The 21,469-nt window shown below is 37.1% G+C and overlaps 2 protein-coding genes across 2 annotated transcripts in view; one reads left to right on the forward strand and one right to left on the reverse strand.

Annotated features, from left to right (window-relative positions):
- LOC133519631 (uncharacterized) overlaps positions 1-8,106 on the forward strand; it is a 189,596-nt gene extending 181,490 nt beyond the window's left edge. The window contains exon 12 of the mRNA XM_061853670.1: positions 179-8,106. Within this exon, the coding sequence (XP_061709654.1) occupies positions 179-282 (104 nt within the window). The 3' untranslated portion in view covers positions 283-8,106. The remainder of the gene's footprint in view (positions 1-178) is intronic.
- Positions 8,107-14,147: 6,041 nt separating this feature from the next.
- LOC133519628 (uncharacterized) lies at positions 14,148-19,851 on the reverse strand. The gene is made up of 3 exons (XM_061853666.1): positions 19,698-19,851; positions 19,200-19,359; positions 14,148-17,879 (listed from the first exon to the last, which is right to left on the reverse strand). Exons 2-3 carry the CDS (start codon positions 19,302-19,304, stop codon positions 16,887-16,889), a joined length of 1,098 nt encoding a protein of 365 aa, XP_061709650.1. The 5' UTR covers positions 19,305-19,359; positions 19,698-19,851; the 3' UTR covers positions 14,148-16,886.
- Between the last annotated feature and the right edge of the window lie 1,618 nt (positions 19,852-21,469).

Raw genomic sequence — 21,469 nt, forward strand, 5'->3', positions numbered from 1 at the left:
ACTGTAAACTAAACTTTATCAGCTAGTTAATAAGGATGAACGACAGTTGGTAACTGCAGCTATAAAAATCATTTTTTTCCACGAACCTACCGATAGTCGGTAGTTGAATAATAGTTCGATAATGTATTACTACATCAGTACCATTAAATTATATATTAAATTATCCTATCCTATCCAGGTGAATGTCAAGATCAAACCAATGCCCAGCCCCTCCAGAGGCTACCTTCACCCACCATCATCATCCTGACAGCTGTCATTCTACACTACATCATACCGAGATGATTCTGTCATGTCTACAACTGTAACATAGCTTAATTATAATTATGTAAGGCTTAGATAAAACCAAAGTGGAATAAAAACTTAGGCAGGGTTTAAATGTTTATGGACTCAGCGTCAGCACACCCTAACGCTATATGCATACAAGTTAGGACCAAGCTAAACGCCTTAACAGACGGGCGTACAGGATAGCGACCTTGGTCCGGTCAAAATATCTATGTCGCACTCACTTATACCTGCGTCCTTAACAGACGTACGGCGGACCACCTTACATTCGATCGAACAGGCCTCAGAAAAGACCAAGTTCGCGGCATGCTTGTCTGTTACAGCTATGACTTTGCACCAACATTGACGTGACAGATGTGGAAGTGTTGACGTCATAATTTCATAATTATTTCACTATGATGGTACTTCGCACTCTGTGACTACAGTCTGTTCAGAGTTAAAGTGCCTACAGACAGCTGCACCGGACCGCGACCTTGGTCCGGTCCAAGACTTGTTCGATCGTGCGTAAGGTAGTCCTCCATACGTCCGTTAAGCATGCAGCTGTAAGTGAGTAGGAGAAAGAGATATTTTGACCGGACCAAGGTCGCGGTCCTATACACCCGTGTGTTACGGCTTTTTTGCTTGGTCCTTATTGTATAAATCTTAAAAAAAAATAATAACACGGCTCAGTCGTTCAGCCAATGATATAATGCCATAGATCCCATATGTTTATATTGATTATTGTACCTCATTGGTCATTGGCCTAATGATTGACACTCTATTGTTTACATTGTTTTGAATCTCTAATTAATTTTTATTCTTCTTTGGTCAAATTAATTAGTAAAAAAAATAGAAATAGTAACTAAGCCCTTTCACGTACTGTATGCTGTCAATTTTGTTTTTTGTGCCTGCGAGTTTTGATGTAATTTTTTTGTACCTCTCGTATTTTGTATTTATAAATACACATGTTATGATTGACGTTGTTTACTAGACATTTGAAGTTTACTCGTGACGATTTAAAAAGATGTAGCTGGTTTAATATTTAGGATCCATGCAGAAGTTAAAAATATACATACCTACTTGATACATTCATTGAAACTATTAGTAAATATATGTTTTTAAGTCTACAGGTTACAGTTTCTAATTCTGCTAATAAATAATCAAAATGTTTTTAAGAAGAGTTCATCAGATATCTAGTAAACAGATATTTATATAAATAGGTAACCAAATATCAATCACATATAATGATTACACATAATATATCATAGATAGTCCCAAATCGCCTAACTTTTCATGCAATCCTAGTTATGAGATGCAATTTAGCAGAAAAATAATATAGAATGAGCTATATATTAATCTTAGAATACCTAGCCTACATTTATTTCCATAGGTAAATTAAAGTTATATTACCTCTACAAAATCCCTATTTCATAATAAACATTTCAAATATTTTTGATGTAGATACTAAATTTAATTTCTTGCAAACACTATGCATATTTTAAAATAATAATTTAGATCTGGCAAATTAATTTAATCTATAAATAGCGATGTCTCGAGTGAAAGCAGATATGAACACAAACGGGCTTACATGAAAGGTCGCCCAGGATCGCGCAAAATGGAGGAAAGCAAGTAGGAAAGCGGGGCTATAACTGCGAAAATTTTTCTTTGTCACTCTAATTACGTCTTAGTGAGAGTAAGAGAGAAAAATGCCCGCAATTTGCGAATTTCGGTTTTCGCGGTAGGTCCCCGGACCCTGGCAAAGGCCGGGATAACGATAGATAGAAGAAGAATAGAAAGAGTGGGCAAATTTTAAAAATGTACGCGCAATCAAAAGAAAAATAATTATAAAACAAATAAATTGATAAAAATTGTTTCGCGCCTTTTCTACTGATAAATAACTAATTTGCCAGATTAAACCTACCGTAATCAGACCAAATATTTTCGTTACAAAAAAGACTGCAAATAAAAAAAATGGTACGGAACCTATGATGGCTTCTCTATACGATGGGCCATCTTACTGGGCCACTGAGATGGGCCAGCGTGTGGAGAGCATAGTGGTGTTGGATGGCTTATGGCGCGGCGGGGTGGCGATGGGATGGCCGCGGTGTCGGTTTTTCGTCCGTACATCAAAAGTAGTGGGCCAGTGATGGCAGTACTGTATCTACACGTGGGCCATTCCACAGTGCGTGCTCGAACACGGTTTCAACCATCGTATGGCCATTTCGCTGATCCCGCGCTGGGCCATCGTATAGAGGAGCCATTAGTGATTTTGAATTTTGCGCCTTTTTTAACGGTTGAAATCATCTGTATTATTTTGTTTATGGCATTCAAATCGGTTTTCTTGTAAATATACATTTTGTAGCCTTTATAACTTAGAAACGCACATTCAATTAACATGTTGTAGCGTATTTCATCTTTTTTGCCACGAAAACATTTTTTTCACCCCCTACACCCTCGTTAAATTAAATGTGGAAGGGATGAATATTATGCTTACCTATTTGCGTTACTCTAATTAGTTTTAGGCGTTATAATGAAGACTTTAATTCAACGTTTTTCTATTGGAAAACTGTCATTTTCTGTAGTTACTGCTAAAAAATAAATCGTAAAAGGACAAGATTTTTAGTTTGAACAAAATATATAAACACTTTTTATACACTTGCCCTGAAGCATACCTACTTATTTTATATTATGATTTTTATGGTTTTTTTTAGTTCAAATCGGCACGTACTCGTATTAATTGTTAGTGTGGGGAGAGGGTAATTTTTGAAATAAACATTTTATATTAGAATTTGTAAATAAAGCTAACTTTGTTTTGTTCAATTTTGAACGGCAGAAAAACGTTGAATGCAAAACAGATGATTTGCTTATTAGATCTACAAAATGATGTGAATGGTTGTGATATATTTCTTGTTGCAACAATTATAAATATATTAGAAGCTTTTCTATATTAATATTTCACTGCTGAATTATTGATATTTATGTTTATGTAATTTTGACGACGTTAAGTTTAATGACGTTACAAAAAAAAAGTCGAAAGTCATACAGAATGTATTTTTTTAATGGTGGTTAAGACAGTGTTCAGATATTTTTCTTGTACGCTGAAATAAATTTAGAAAGCCTATCCTAACTTTTTTTAACCTAGGTTGGGGTCTAGTGAGCCTGAATTGAAATAAGATCGAATTGAAAAAAAAAACTTACTAACCGTAGGCATTTTCCAAAATATGAAAACGGCATTAATAAAAAGTTAGGCAGTACTTTTTCCTAGGTATTAAAAAAATACATTTGTATATATCAACGTATGTTTTATGTCCTTCAACAAAATGAAATAATCATAAATGCCATTTGTCACCGATTATTGGTTTAAATTAAACTTATTAATTTTAAGAAATGCTCAGTTACAAAAACTAGGTATAAAGCACAACCAACTTTAACTGTACTGCACTGTACGCACTGTAAATCTTCCTTTGTAGATAGACACAATACTCATTGCAAAATATCATAAGAACAGTTAGCTTTAATACTCTGCGTCGGAGACTGTATATTTCTTAGTTATTTTCTATACATTTGTTGAATTAGTGTCCAGTTTAGCATTTTTCTATTACATGAGAATATCATAGCATCTAACTCTATCACAATGAGTTTTCTATAAGCGCTACTACGGAAGCTCAAACTCAATAGCATTTTATACAATCTCGTACCTTACTTAGGCAACTCAGCAAGCTTCGTTGCCTAAATACGGTGCTCGACTTAAAAGCTGGATTATATCACTATCGTATACAATACTTTTTCTACGAGTCACCTAAAATAATACTTTTATTAGTATAAAACCTAAATAAATGTAAATTGGTAAGTATCTCAGTAGACAAAATGTAGTACAAAAGATATAAACGCGCGACCCCCCGCCCGCTCGTCCCCCGTTTAAATGAAGCGCGGCGACACGTGATTGGTATTTTTTTATAGTTGACTACAGCGTATCGAAATGAATATTATATTTGAGTTGTGAGCCCTTTCATGAAAAGTACGCAATTATAGTTTGATATACGAATTCTTAATTCAACCATAACAGTCGACGAGTAGAAAAACCATTTATTTAACGTAAAGCCTGCATTTTAGTCTAAATAAATTGAAAAATCCAATGCTCGAAAACAATAGGCAGTAAAAAAGGCACCCTGTATTTAAAGGTCTGTCGCCGAGGAGGGATAAAATCGTACATTGACTTTTATTTGTGTCTCTGCCACTCGTATAGGTACGTATAGTGCCGTTACACTCAGCCGCGAAAGACGGCGTTAAAAATGCACTCGAGTGACAAAGACAGCGAATGAAGAAACAGAAAATTCAAACAAAAATTTAAAAATGAACTAAAGAGTTAGTGCTTTCGTAGTAGCCATATTATTAAAATTTTCACTTGGAAGCTTAAAATATGTACAAAAATTGTTACACGTTATCGCCTAGATAAATAATGATTTAGCAATAATTTTAAGATTTTCCGATTATTTTTGTTAGTTTTGTTAACCATAAGGGCGCGTTTACACTCACAGTATGCGGCCTAAGTGTGAACAGTGTTGGCCAGTTGAAACGTTAATGCAATTGACTATTAACCATTATAAATTGAACCGTAAACTGTAACCGTCTGTTACGGTTCAATTTGTAATGTGTAATGGTCAATTGCAATTAACGTTCGGCCAACACTGAGTGTGAACATTATTTCAATGCAGCGATTAGAGTCGGACCACGCTAAGTTTTCATGCCAAGTGCTCCGTGAAGTATGGAGCTTATAGGGATATGTATGTATTCTGACTGCCAAGTTTGTGCAAAGTTAGCGTGGTCAGAGTGCCTACCGCGAACCACGTTCGACTTGTTGCCTCCCTGTCACACTTACGTAAGAATTTACAAGTGTGACAGAGAGGCAACACGTCGAACGTGGGTCTGCATTAGTTAAGTCATCGCATGTAAAAAAAATACGGGTTGCCTGGCAACCCCTTGTTTCAATATGGCGATCGCATAAAAGTGCGTCCAGATCCAGCGAATGCCTCGCGAGTGCGCATGCATGTTTGCTGTAGATTGCGCGCTTTATGTGAACCTTACTACAGTAACGTTTGTTATATTGTTTCGTTTTTCTTTTTTGCCAATCCACCTCACAGCGTACTTGACCCCGTAGTAAAAAGGCGTTAGAATTGAAACCATCTTGAGGGTCCAAGGTCCAACGGATTATTGACTTTATTTCTATGAATAATCGATTACAGGTCGAATAATTGATAAAAGGCCCCTGGCATCTACTCTGAATGATAATTTTCAGATAGTGGCCCTTTATCTATGATTTGAATCTATTGTTTATAGGGATAAAGTCTTTACCTAATCCGTAAATCCGTTGGACATTCAAGATGGTTCTAAGTGTTCTAACGACTTTTTACTACGTGGTCTTTTAATTTTTGCGTTAAACTTTATAATGCTTTGTATTCTTATACGAATACGCTGTTAATAGGATTGGCCAAAAAACTAAACACTAGGCCCGCGATCTCTATCAAACATGCGTCCGCACTCGCGCGCGGCGGATTCCCTAGGTCTGGACAAGACGCACCTTTGTGTGAACGTAGTGTATTTGACACTAAACAATGGTTACGCAGTTAGCCGCAAACAAGGTCTAATGTAAACGTGCTCTAAGCTCACTTAGTTTTGTAAATCTTAATTTAATTTTAATACCGTACCAGCGATGTATAAATTGTCTAATGTTGTTTTTGTAGCCTTAACATAATTTTGTACAATATCTACTCAATTTACAATTCTTTGTTTACAAGTTACAAGCCCATTTGATGGTCGCTTGGTATCAACTTTATAGTTAAGAGTTAATATCATTGGATACCACTCTTTATGTTTAATTGTGATGCAGCTACCTCTTGTTACAGTAGCTGCAGAGAAAAGGTACCCGTGCATACAAACTTCTATGCAGTGGTACCATTTTTCTGCAGCTGACTACATACGTACCTTTAGTAAACACCCGTATAATGGACCTGACACCAATAATGAGACGTAAACCACAAATCCTGTAAAATGACTGTACAACTACGAAACGTCAGTTTTTACCATAAACAAGAGTCATATGGCATTGTTCGAGTTTGACGTTTCATTAATTTCGGTCTCTTTTCAAAAAAATATGGCGTCATTTATTTCCATGATTGGAGAAATAAACAGCTTTGATTTGTTAATTATATTGAAACCAATTGATGTAAAAGCAGTAGGTAGGAATTTTAGAGGTATCAGTGAGATACCAAAAATACCCAAATTTTCTCTATATGTCTCATGCTTGGTCCCGTTAATATACATGGTATTCTGTCTGTTCTAACATCCATGTTTGATTATTTTTTAAATTGTTGGCATACTTGGCATGTACAAATTTTTGTTTTGTATACATTTTATTGATTAGTAAATATATTCACAGCTGAGACTCAATTTAAATAGCTCTCGTCTATACCTACACAGAATATTAGCGCGATTCTTTACCCTTTCATTTTGGTATGACTTCTCATAACTAGACAAAAATAGAAGTACCTAGAAGAAATCGTTCTAAAAGCGATTTTTTTTTAATCAATTTACAGTTGAGGGCTCACCCACTTTCCTTTTAATCGTTATAAAATATAGTGGTATCTAAAGTTAGTAGCTCTTTGCATAATATTAGTGTTTCGGTGACACAAAAAAAGTTGGTGATATTATAAAATAACTCCCTACATATTGTAATGTCAGTGGGGTGACACTCGACTTTTCGGGCGCTCTCGGCTCAGGAATTGCTACGAGCAATAAAATTATTAGGTTGGCAACACTTGACGTTCCTTTGCGTGCACAACCACAGATAAGATAATTACTTGAAATTTTACAACCCTAAACCCTTTGAAAGGGATATTTGGCAGTGTTGGCCAAACGCTAATTAGTAGTGACCATTTACCATTACAAATTGAACCGTAAACCGTAACGGACGGTTACATTTTACGGTTCAATTTGTAATGGTTAACGGTCAATTCTAATTAACGTTCGGCCAACACTGGATAGTGACAACATTAGAATGGGACAACATGATTCGTTCCCGAATCGCTGTCAAACTTCGGTTTTGTAGGTAGTGTCATTTCTGTACGGTATCACTATTATTTATTCTGTTCTGTGGTAATGTTATCATGGAGATCTTTCAACAGCGGGTTACGAAATATTAACAAAAGTTGAGTTGATTATGAACTTTTGTAGAATGCAACTGCATAATGTGGCTCGTGGAGAAGTAATTATGAATTACATAAATATTTTTTATTGATGACCGCTATTCTCCTCAAACCACAGCAGACTCCTAGAGATTGCTCGTACATAAGACGATAATATCGAGGGCTTCATGCTAAAGGGGCGTATAAGCAAGAACCCTACTTTTCAGGAGAGACAAAAAACTGAATAACTTTTGTTACATTGTACCGATTGTTCTACAGTTTTGCATAGAGTATTTAAATTACTGTCTGTTTCATGTGTCATGCCTAGTTTCGTTCTACGTATTCTAAAAAGCAGTAATTATGTAGTTACGCCTCTTTACCACGACAATAATTTCCGACATATAGGTTGAAATTTTTTGAAAAATACTTGAGATTTATGGTCGTATAATTCATTTTTTTTTCTATTCGATAATTTAATCATGAAAGGAGGAAATACTGTTAATAATGCGAAATACTTTAATTTTACAGTAATTTAGTCATCATTGTGTAGTTTCTTCTATTTTTTCTGATTTTTATACGCCCGTCTGGGCTGACGAATCTATCGTGTAAGTATCCTTTATTTGTGGCCGTATAATAGGGCGCCAAATTATATTTTGACTAAATATTCATAAATTTATCTAGATTTTACCATTAAAATGATTCCTGATGGTTTTGATAGTGTCACAACTGTCCACGAGATTAAGCAATGTCGACTCGAGCTGGTTACCGATTGGGTAAGTAACTATTTTGAATTGCCACTTTGAGCATATCAGTGTTTCAATAGCCTCCGTGGTCTAATGGTTAGAGCGGTTGTCTCTCGATTCGGAGGTTCCGGGTTCGAATCCCGGTGGGGACACTGTCAAGCAAAAGTCGCTTTGTGACTTTGTGAGACTATTCCCGGTTTGGCTAGGACATTGCAGGCTGAATCACCTGATTGTCCGAAAAGTAAGATGATTCTGTGCTTCGGAAGGCACGGTTTAAAGTCGTTGGTCCCGGCTGCTATCTATCCGGTGGTGCTCGTCGTGAGAGCCATGTCAGAGGCCTTTGGCGACTCAATAACTCTAACACCAGGGTTTTTAAGGTACATCAATCTTACAACCCACACGATAAGAAGTGTTTCAAAAGATAATCACGCCGCTTATTCTGATTTTTGCCTATAATAGCAGTCGTTTAGCACTTCGCTGGGAGCTAGAGTTAAGACGTGTGGTCTTACTTAAGAAAACTGACTTAACTGAATTCCAATAAGATCATTTTTACTATTTGTGATAGTAGGTAAATGGTAGTCGCTCAAAAGTCGAGTAGTACAAAACGATTTAATAGAAAAGAATAAAATTGAAATTGGTAGTAAAGGATGCATGGAAATTGCTAAGACAACACAATGACAGCTTTACTAAAAAAGCAGTCAAGAAACAATCAAACGATTAAATTTAGAGTGCATTAACTAAAACAAAAGGTTAAAGTTAAAACGTATCAAAACTTGTATTCAGACAATAAACATTACTCCTTCTTTAATGGTACCACTGGTAACAAAATTATAACTATCTTAAACAATAAAATATTAATCAAAACTTCTAAACAAATAAATACGACATCATTTATCGTCATTTCATAAAAAGAAACAATATTAAATCTTCTGTACTAATAAACCTAAAAGTAGTTTAGCTAACAACTTAACTCATTTACGTCTCCATCAAATTATAACAGAGGAATGTTACACTTAAGAATTACCACCACCCCGACGGAGGACGAGTGGCTACAAACATATGAGGTAATCAGCCCGCAGCGCACGCAGTGGACCTTAAACCGCTTTGACTCCTTCAAATCTCCAGGAATGGATGGGATCTTCCCTGCGCTTCTTAAATGGAGCGGGAAGCATCTCACTCTGAAGCTGACCATCGTTCTGCGCGCCTGTCTGGCTCACCGGTACGTGCCGAAGCAATGGAGGGAGGTCAAGGTTATCTTCATACCGAAACCAGGTAAAAACGACTACTCGGACCCCAAATCCTTCAGGCCCATCAGCCTGACCTCTTTCATGTTGAAAACATTAGAGAGGTTGTGTGACAGGTACCTTAGAGAGAGGGTGCAAATTCATGTGCCCTTGCATCCAAACCAATATGCCTACAGCCCTGACAAATCTACAGAATCGGCACTTCACGCAGTAGTAAGTAAAATTGAGGTGGCGGTCAAAAACAGATCCATGTGCTTAGGAACCTTCATAGATATAGAAAGGGCTTTCGACAGGACTAGGTTCAGTAGCATTACAGCAGCACTGGTAAGACATGGCGCGAATGCAGTTATAACAGAATGGATAAATTAACAACATGTTGAGCCAACGAACCCTCAAACTCGGGACGGGCGAAACACAGCAGGCATTAATGGCAAAAGGATGCCCTCAAGGAGGAGTCCTATCGCCACTACTATGGAACCTTGTGGTGAATGACCTGACCACCACACTAAACAATAATCACTATTACATAATCGGCTATGCTGACGACATAGTGATACTGACGAGCGGCAATCATGCAGGTACGGTATGCGATGTTACCCGCTCTGCACTAGCCATCGTGGAACGCTGGTGTTTTAACAACGAACTCTCAGACAATCCCAACAAAACTGAGCTGGTTATGTTCACCAACAAACACTTGTTCGACACTGAACTCCAACTATCTGCGGAAGTAAAGTATTTAGGGGTAATACTTGACAGCAAATTAAATTAGAGCAATCACCTAAACGGCAAAATTGACAAAGCCACAGTCGTAATCTGGCAATGTCGTAGAATAGTGGGTAGAACCTGGGGGCTAACCCCAAAGATAACTCTATGGCTTTACCAGGCAGCCATGCGACCAATAATAAGCTACAGTGCGATAGTTTGGTGGCCACGCACCACACTATCCGTAGTTGAAGCTGAACTACAACGGATCCAGAGGTTGGCCTGTATGGCGACCACGGGCTGCATGAGGACAATACCAACCGCGGCCCTGGAAGCCTTACTGAGCCTGCCGCCGCTGCACCTCTTTATACAACAGGAAGCGCTAGGCTACGGCGGTACGTCTCAAAAAATCTAATCTCTGGAGACCACCTAGGGTACCACACACCGAGATCCTCTACGAGGCGATAGGTAAGGAACCGCTAATAGAAGCGGTGACTGACAGGATACCCAGACAATTCGTCTTCGACAAGAAATTAAGATACAGTTACACGAAGAACCTCGTGAAGGACTCAACCCATGAGAGCTGAGAATCTTCACGGATGGATCAAAGACAAGGTCAGGCACTGGCGCTGGAGTATTCTCAGAGGACCTAAACATACATATCTCAACACCACTAGGACTTGACTAGGTGCCCACAACACAGTCTTCCAAGCAGAATTGGCATCATAATGGCAGCACACGCAATCGCCTCAAGGAAAGATAGTTGGTCAGTACTACAAGCTCTGCAAAGTTATACTTTGACCTCAGGGCTAATCTACAAATGCCACAAAGCTCTGTCAGAGGTAAGCACCACCACCAGCTTAACTCTGCAGTGGATCAAGGGACACAGCAACTCGCGAGGGAACGATGCGGCCGACATATTGGCGAGAGGATGTTCGGAACTGAGGGTGGCAGGACCGGAGCCAATTATACCTCTGCCTTATGCCTGGCTCCGGAACATGCTGCGACACAACACCAAGGTAAAACACCAACCGTACTGGTCTAACCTAGGCACGTGCAGGCAGGCGAAGGAAGCCCTCCTGAAAATCGACCCCGGTTTGTCGAGGAGGCTGAGACAGCTGAAGAGGCCACAGGTCCGGCTTTTGACTGGGGCCATAACCGGCCACACCCCACTAAACAAACACCTACTAACACTACGTGTTACAGATAGCCCCCTCTGCAGAGAGTACTTGGAGGCAGAGGAGACAGCCGCCCACGTCATTCTTGAATGCCCAGGGCAGAGCCATCAGCATCAGAGCGCTCCACTTTATTGTTATTATTCGCACGAGATGCATGCCATACTGTAACGCACTAGACACTGACTGAGAGACAGGAGGCCCTAGTGCGCTTACCCGCTTGACAGAAAGGGATAGCAATATGCGGCAATCAAGGACGCTGTCTTCGCGCCCCTTTGGCCCGGCATTATTTGAAGGCCAACGTAATTTTTGTACGGTCGTATGTTCATACGCCTCTTTGCCGCGACGCACTTTGAGGATAGTTGGTAAAAGTTTATGGTCGTATGTATGTACGCCTATATAGCGTGACACTATTTGGTGGTTCGCACTGTCACATGAGAGAAGTATGTACGTACGCCTTTTTACTCCGATGAATATCGGGGACTGAATGAAAATATCACTTATACGCCTTCAGTACGGCTTTTTGGAACGACATAAAATTATGACTGTCTGTTATACGCCAAATGATTTTTTAATTATTTACTTAACTAATTGTTATGATAAAATTATGAAAAAAATTGTGCTTACGTATTGTTACAAGACGAATACGATGCCGTTAAAAACGAAAAATGGCATTTTTGCGTATACGCCCCTTTGGCCTGAAGCCCTCGATATATCTCAGCCGTTTCAGTCTTACATCTACACGGTCGCCGGGCTCTTTTTGTAGGGACGACCGACTTCAAGACAAAATGTTCCCGGCGACCGTACAGATACATACTGTACATATAATAAGCGTAATAGGATGGTTACGATTTTACCATCATGTCAATACGTCGCTCTCAAATTTTAATACTTGTTAGAACGTAACGGCTACGAAGTCAGTCGATAAAAGCGACCATCATAAACAGATATTCCGTCACCAACATTCTTTGCGTCACCACTTGTTACAACTTCGAAGGAATTTCTTCCTTAATCAAGCAATACTAATTTTAACTATAGAATAGTTTAGATAAGCGAATGAACGAATACTCATTTAAGATCAATGTATATGTAGTTAAGTTAATATAGAAAGCGACAGCAATAATTATATTTGTATTTAAAGCTATTGAGGCGTTAAATTTTTAATAGTTGTGCTTGTTCAGTTACAGGAATTTTGCCGATTTTTTTGTTTTTTATTTTCGTCCCATATCCCAACAAAAGTAATTTATAAGTACACAAAAATATTGATGGGGTTAAAAATCCAATAACTTATTACATAGGGCGATTTGAAAAGTTCATTGAAAGGTATGACAGGTTAATGAAATCATTAAATAAATCCATTACTCCCTGCGGGTTTGGCCTATTAATTATTCCCTGTATATTAGCACGGAATAAACAGGCCAATTCGAGTTATTGAATCTTTTTCCAATATGATACTCACCTGTCAGTTTCAAAAGTGTCGTTTTTGATTGAGGTTAACATAATGCGCAATCATAGATGGTAGGATCACATAGATATGCTATACGCGTGCGCCCGTAAGCAACAGAACATACGCAATGCGCAAAATCAAAACACGTTTTAACATTTCTGACAACATACAAAAAAACAACCTACGTAATTTGGTCGAGTTATTTGTGAGAAATGAGATTGTGACAATTATATTCAATGAGTAAGACTGATATTCAACTGTCATTTTTAGTAGCCTATGCACATGGGATACGTGTGCGTAGATATGCGCGTTGTAATATAATATAGATCCTTAGGAGAGACGGCATACCTTAGGTGTGCGCGCACGGCTACAAAATTTCAGAGCACACGCGCGTGCTTATCTACGCACACGCACCGTTGTGCTTTGGGTTAAAAACTGGATCAAATTAAAAAGCGGTATAATTCCTAAACTGAACAAGTGCGGTAGACAGTTGTGACTAAGGAAGCTAGTTGTTATCATAAAGTGACAGAGATACTATTTTTCGGAAACGGGAAAAAACGCGAATATTCTCAAAATGTTTTTTTGTGAAAAATGTTTTTAGAATATTCCCTAGCAGATCAGTGTTCCCATTGTGTGATATAGGTATTTGAATTAATTAAGTATAATAGTCAGCATGGATTATTAAATAATAAACAGCGGAATTAATGTTGATGTTTTTTTTCATATATACCTATACTCTGGCACAGCGACCTTGTCAGTAGAAAAAGACGGCAACTTTAAAAAATATAGGCGCAAAGAGTTGACTTCTCATAGAAAATTTGAATTACGCGCCTTTTCTACTGATAAGTTAGGTGTTGTTACCATAAACTTCAAAAAAAAAATTTTTTAAGAACCAATAGAAGGGTAGTGGCTCCAATAGATGAACAATGAAGCGACTACCCCAACTTTAGGATTTATTTATGTATTATATGATTCTTCTATCTCTGTTTTTGATAAATATCAAAAAGTGGCACCATCTAATAGATCAAAGGCCAAAGGTATGGCACAACCTTTACCCTATGCCCGGTAAAATGGCGCCACTTTTTAATATTTAACAAATTGAACACATATCAGTGAAAGAATAAGGATCAAAGTCAAATGATGTTATAAATGTTTCAATCGGTGTCGAAAGCTGGCAGTAAATTTAATGTAGCTACAAAATTTTCTCTGACAATCCACCTCTATTTCAAATTCTGTTTGGTCTAATGAAACTAACCGTGAATCATTCAAAACTGAATTCATTGTAGGTACTCTCAATAGCAATGCAAAGTAAGTGGTAGCAATGTGTCAAATATTGCATGGAAGTTCTTGAACCGTCTATGGGACTTTAGATTGGGAGAATTGAAACCAGATCGTGTGATAATTTACAAAGATACATTATTTATTTATTTCGGCACGCTATTCAAATTACTTTATATAAAGGTTTAAAACCGTAGGTACGTATCATTACAGCGAAGACTTATAAATATCACGCTTTTACTTAGTGAAATATCATCACTTAAACTTATACGTATATGCACAAAATAAACTAGTAATAGAAACAGTAATTCACATCACATGTAGGCTGGGCGCACACGCACGGTTTTTTTTATTCGGAAACGTACGGAATGACAGATGCAAGTGAGATAACACTATGAATGTGTATAGCGACGTCCCGTTCACTCACACAAAAATCCGTACACTTGCGGCCAGCCGTAAGGTGGTGTCAACAGTTAATGATAAGGAAGTACAGTCACCTGCAATAATGTTATTCTTCGAAGGCCGCAAAAATATGTGACACATTCTTATGGCTCCACAAATAAGATCGTCAGATATTTATGTAGCCCTCGTTGTGTAACATATTATAGCAGGTGACTGTACCTACCTACTTCTAACTTTGTGTAACAATTTTTAACGAAACTAATACCAGACATAGTTATACATATGTTACTTAAATATATATGCCATGTGTCATGTAATCTAAGCAGCATGTTTTAAAATGAGAGCGTTTAGTTTTATTGCATGGCGGCGGCTTCGTGTGATTCTTAAGCAGTAGGTTCTGTACCCCTAGTGTAAATAAATTCGATTTCCAAACGTGACGTACGCGTTTGCGTTTAGTCTCATTTTGTATTGGATTTCGAAAGAGCGCGCCAAGCGGGACGTTTTGGAACCTCAAAATCCTATACAAAATGAGACTTAACGCAAACGCGTTCGTCACGTTATGATGTCGATCAAAGTTACACTAGGGGTACAGAAAACGGAATTTAAAAAGCCGTAGCGTTTTTTTGGAACGCAAAACGGCTGCCATCAATTTAATTAGCGATTTGAGGCCTTTCTTCACGGACTGTATCGATGTGGTTTTGACTTGTAATATGAATTTCCGCTAAGTAATGCCTGATTCTATTCGTTATATAAAATAATATTACAGTAGAATTGATTAGTTATATATTTTTATTACCCCATATCCGTTGTTACATCTAGAATGGTAAAGTCAATTAAGTATTTTATATATAAAATACCTAATAGGTATACCTAAGCCTTTGTAAAGCAGAGATAATACAATTCCCACCTGATTTTGAACTTTATTTCAAAGTGATAGCGTCCAATTATGCCTGGTTAAAGTTGTACAGTACACCTTCTTTTGTTGGACATTTTTTTTTTGTTATTTCTACTTAGAATTACAAGTTCTTTCGATCCTAGTACCTACGAGAAAATAATGGTAGAATCGAAAAATGTATGGAAATTTTAGGACACTTTCTCGTGAAGCAAAGAGCTCGGGATTTAGTAGAAATAACAAAAAAGAAATAGTTTACCTAAATGGTAAACGTAAACATTTTCACGAATGCATGATCCTATTATTATTATTTTATTTATATATGTATATTTTATAGAAAATATATGAAGTGAGTTGGTATCTAGTCTATGTGTACAGGTGTATTCGGGCAATTTCGGAAATTGATTAATCCCGATAATCATTTACAATCACTCATATTTTGTTGTAATAAGAATCCCTTTTTAAATTTTTCCCGCCACTTTTTTTTTTTTTTTCGGAATTAACCGAATACACCTGAGTATTTTTTTCTTTTTATGACTAGATCTTGCCTTTATCTGTTAAGAGTCAGACCAAGCTAACATGGCAGCGATTTTGATAGCCCAGCCTGTGGAAGTTTTGTTTGTATACTACGCCGGTGGCAAACAAGCATACGGCCCGCCTGGTGGTAAGCGGTTACCGTAGCCTATGGACGCCTACAACTCCAGAGGAGTTACATGCGCATTGCCGACCCTAACACCCCGCAGCCTGGTTGAGCTCTGGCAACCTTACTCACCGGCAGGAACACACTATGAGTAGGGTCTAGTGTCATTTGGCTGTGGTTTTCTGTAAGGTGGAGGTACTTCCCCAGTTGGGCTCTGCTCTAGATCTGGAATGACATACGCTGTGCTGTGCTCTTAAGTATTAAGTTAACGTCATAATTTCATAGAAGTTTGACGTTTAAACTAACACTTACACTGTCTGGGCTGCCAAAATCGCTGCCAACTTATCTTGGTCTGACTCTAGACTTTTTTATTTAACAGTTATCCAAGTCTCAATACTATTATGTTAAGGCAACGAACATGACAAATTTATTTTAAAAGGTTTCACTTACAATATTACCTACAAATAATTTATAAATCGTTTTGATACTTTTTATATTTGTTACTGTGTGACAAATATGACTCAACTTATCAAGAATATTATTATGGTTAATTGCTACCTATAGCAACGAGAATTGATTGTAATAGAGAGGTAAAGTCTAAGGTAAAAATGTGCTCCTTTTTTTGACATCCAAAACAGATGGCGCTATTTGCGGTCAATCGAAAACTTTGGACAATCAGAATTACCGCAAAATGTGTATGGAGCTGTACAGCGCCATCTCGTTTACCTGTCAGATTCGAAGCACGAAATTGTCTTAGATTTTACGCATCTTACTCAACCTATAGTATTTTTCAAACAGGTAGTTTGGGAACGGTAACAGCTATCATCTCTACATTTTTGCGTTATATAACTCATAAATTGTATGAAGATGACAGCTGCCATCATTCAAGCTATGTGAAAAATACTATAAAATCGTTGTGAATTATTTTGTGCTCTTATTCGTATTCACATACTGAATCATTTTCTTTATTAGATTTACATCATTCAAATTTTTCCATCCTTCAGTCTCATATACTTCAGAATTCTCCTTTATAAACTGAAAAACAGTTGTTTGTAGTTTTTCTAAATTGTATCTCTCCGATATGAGTGCAATTTCCATGCAGTTTGCAACATTAATTTGTTCAGCGATAGCATATTGCACTAGAAAAAAAAGGTTACCTAATTCAAATTTCCCCGCAATATCTAGCAGATTAATGCAATCTTGTCTTAATATATCTTTAATTGTACCTGTATATAAGAATTGCAGGAGCAACTCCATATCATTGTCGTTTATATCCAAGAATAGTGAGTTTGTGTCATTCTTAACCTTGTTTCTTAAGAGAGGACTATGAGCAGCTAGAATTATCTTATGCACTTGGTATTGTTTCCGACTAGCTGACTCAATTATATAGTTAGTTTTCTCCTGCTTTGATAAAAGCTCACCAAAATCATGATTAAGCTTAATTTGTTTAATTAGATCCATGTTGAATGGGCTGGCAGGATCGGTCTTAATCACTATAGGAATGCAGAGTATCCTGCCTTCCAGGTTCTTCGGTGTAAAGCAGTAAGTTTTTACAAAATATTTCTCATCGGGCTGATTTGACTTGAACACTTGCCATTTAAATTCATATGGTAAGTAAGATCGTCCAGGTGAGTTGGCTGTGACTGGTCCGTGGGTGACTTCAGGAGATTTGCTTATACCGATGCTGAAGCTGCCCACTTTTCTTAGACATACAAATAGATTGAGAAGACACTTGTTCCCCGGGCAGAAAGAGGTATTGAAATAGAACCATAAGTCAGGCTCGTTGTCGGTGAAAGTGCCTCCTATATCGTATTCTCCATACCTTTGAAGTTTGTTGAAAATATCGTAAATGCACAAGTGTTTTGCAGACGTCGTTTGTCGTTTGTGCAAGGAGGATATGTCGTCATGGTTCTCCTGAAATTTGAATGAAAGGGTAAGAAAGGTAAGTAATAACAATTTCGTAATAGACAATAGTTTTTCTTATAAGAGCCACTATAACAAGACGGTTACAAAATTAGAGATACATACAAAAGTGCAAGTTCCGAAGAATTTGAAATAGGTGGAATAGCTCTTGGAAGTTTCAGGAACATTTCATAGGAAATTTTCATTTTGGAAATAGAAAATTTCGATCCCCATACAAAAATATGAGAAGAGTCCAAAAGTTTTCAATGTAAAATGTACAAAATACATAATTTTGGAAACTTCCCGACGACGGCACATCAGTAGGTTATAAGTTATAAGTGTTGGTCGAACATTATTTAGATAATATATTTAGAATTGATGATTTACCATTACAAATTGAACCGTAAACCGTAACGGAAGGTTACAGTCTTGCGGTTCAATTTGTAATGGTTAATGGTTAATTCTAATTAACGTTCGGCCAACATTGTAGATATAGAGATACAAATAGAATAAATACGTGCCTACAAAATTAGTGGAAATTTTTTCCATGTTGGAAAGTGTTTGTTAATCTAAAATTCATAAATGGAAGCCCAGCCATAAGGAACGTTGCTTTATTTAATTTGGGACCAGCCTGCTTAACATTAACACAGGAGTGCCGCGAGATAGACCCCATCCCTCTCTAGCTAATACAGTTGGAAAAAGATGAGTGCTCCTGTAAGCCTACAGGATTAATATTCAGTTAATCAAATGCTTATGCAGTTAATATAATTTATGGAAAGAAACACAATATTTCCAGGTAAAAAACAATTACCTCACCTTATCAGTTATAAAGTAGGTTTGATAACAAAATAGTCATACAGGCATTCAATTATTATTTCAAGCATCTTATTAATGTCTCATTTATTTGTCTCTAGGTTGAATAGTTAGATCAGATTTCCAAACTCGTTTGTTACGCATAGCAAAATTTGCATTACAACTCCATTTTTCCCCTTTTGTTTTTTAACCAGGCGCATATTTTCATAATATTTAAATTGTGTAGGCACATGCATACTGATCTCTTTATTCTCCAAAGTTTAAATTTCTGAAAAAAACCTTCACAACTTAACTAGAATAGAGGCTCCTATTTCTGGGCGCTTTGCTGTTCGGGAATCTGAAGCGACCTAACATATAAGGTATCCCTGTATTTAGTAGTATGGTTTGGTGGTTTTGTGGTGTAATAGTAGTGTGGTAGGCCTGTAATTATTTTATGTAGCTTCAGATACCATAGTTCCGTACACCACCATATTATTCAGCTGTCAAACTTGGGGTTACAATTCATTTAAATATATTTACCTCCACGCACTGATTGCCCAAATTGTCACCATGAGGAACTGGTGGCTCCCTTCTTTGCATGGGATGCATTGGATGTCTGTTCTGAAACCCCTCGAACAGTATCATTTTGGACAGCACCTGGATTGTTTAATCCTCACACAATCTGCTGTTTATTCTTGGTCTGTAAATACAAAATTTAATGTTTTGATTATTATGCCGCAACGACTACATACAAATAAACTTTAAAAGAATTTACGTGACAATAATTTGAGTTGGGTTTTCCGGGAATGTTTTTGTTGATTGCCGATATGAGTCATTCTGTCGATTGCATCATTTTAATGTAATTTGCAGACTGTACAAGTAACAAATTTCCGATCCGTGTATTGTTTTACTTCGATTTTAATAACTTTTACTCGTCCTTCCGGTCATTTCAGCACAACAAACAAATATCTTTAGTTTTTCCTTACAAAAAAGTCAGATGACAACATTTCTGGCCTTTGTATTCGTATGCGTAAATACCTGCTAATTATTTTCAAATTAAGCACATTAATGTCGCCACTTAACCTGCAGTGTTGCTTCGTAATTTTAATGTTATCCTTACATTAAAAATAATAAATATAGACACGTTCGCCGATTTTTACTCACAAATTAATTACTATATGACGTATGACCAGTGTTGCCAGCGCATAACTCCAATTTCGGACGGTGTGTAATCTGAAAAGGGACGGTTTTTATGACAATGGGACGAAAACGAACTTGGTATATTTTATCATAGTGTATCTCAATATATGTTTAAAACAAATGTGTATTAGTGAATTTGTATGTGTGTTAAAGTGTGATACTTATGATTTTATGCATTTGTAGATGTGCAGAGCCATAGATGGTAGGAACCTACAGATGTGCTATACGCTTGCGTCCGTGAGGGACAGAACATACGCAACACGGCAAGATGATTGGTCGGATATGGTGGGCAACAAATAATCCGACCAATCATCTTGCTCAATTTAAAGTGGGGAATTTAAAAAATTGTGAGAATGTGACAAGGACCAACAATAATATCGCTTTTTTCATACATTTTCATAAAAAACGAAAACAACATTAAATATAGACCGTATTTAATGTTGTTTTCGTTTTTTTTTCTCAGATTTTGATTTAAGTTTTTGGATATATAGAGTTCCGTTATCTGTACAACTCGAGCGCCACCGTGTCCTCAAAAATATTCTAGCGAAAACGTATAGAATTTCCGTAAATAAAAGGAAAATTACATACATATTTTTTGTCCTTAATTGAGATTTCGTGTTTATTCTGATCAGAATGGGAAGCCTAAACCTACCAATTTTCATATCAATCGAAATCTGAGAAAAAAATAAAAACTGACACATTTACTTACTCATTTTATAAACGTACCTAGTTTCGACGGCGCTATTTGGGCTATGTATTTGATTCAGGAGGCCTACCGCGAACCACGTTCGACGTGTTGCCTCTCTGTCGCACTTGTAAATTCGTACGTAAGTCTGATAGGGAGGTAACACGTCGAACGTGGTTCGCGGTAGGCCCTCAGATACTATTAGTTAACTTTGTTATCTCGCAAAATAATCTAGATATGTTCCTCTGAGATAATGTCACAGATTATCACCTCCTCCGTAAGACTAAAAGTTTATATTCCCAATGCAAACTACATAATGAAATTATAGCAGTTGTACCCAAATAATTACGAAGAAATAGACAATTATTTAATTTAATACTTACACAAATACAATAGGATTAACCACGTTACCGAAATTTGCCGTTTCTTTGACCGACCGATCAAATGGTTGTAGGAGAGTTTCTATACTTTCAACTGAATGAACGATTTAAAACAAAATAATTTTGGAAAACTTTCTTAAGAACGCTCCAAGGAATAAGGGCTCTTAAGTACCTAGATCACAGTGTTTCTCTTTCACTCTCGCTAGTCGCTTTTCAAGTTTACAGTCCTCGACGTTACCACAGATAATGGCTACAACAAAACAAACTAAAACTAAACTAAGGCGAGATGTAGATTAGATACAAACGCGGAAACTATTTTTGTTACATTTCTTATGTTGGTACACCTGTCAAACACTATAGGCTACTACAAAGTGAGATATGAAGCTTTATAAAACTATATATAAGCGAATGCTACACACAAAGAGCATATAATCACTACGTTGCTACACATTCGATATTCGCCGTGGATGGAAGATATTTATCGACCATGTAGCAAGGTAAATTGTCATTCGTCATTTTGAAATTAATTATTCTAGGCACTTGAT

This window comes from Cydia pomonella, chromosome 7 (genome assembly GCF_033807575.1).
Source record: "Cydia pomonella isolate Wapato2018A chromosome 7, ilCydPomo1, whole genome shotgun sequence".
NCBI lineage: Eukaryota > Metazoa > Arthropoda > Insecta > Lepidoptera > Tortricidae > Cydia > Cydia pomonella.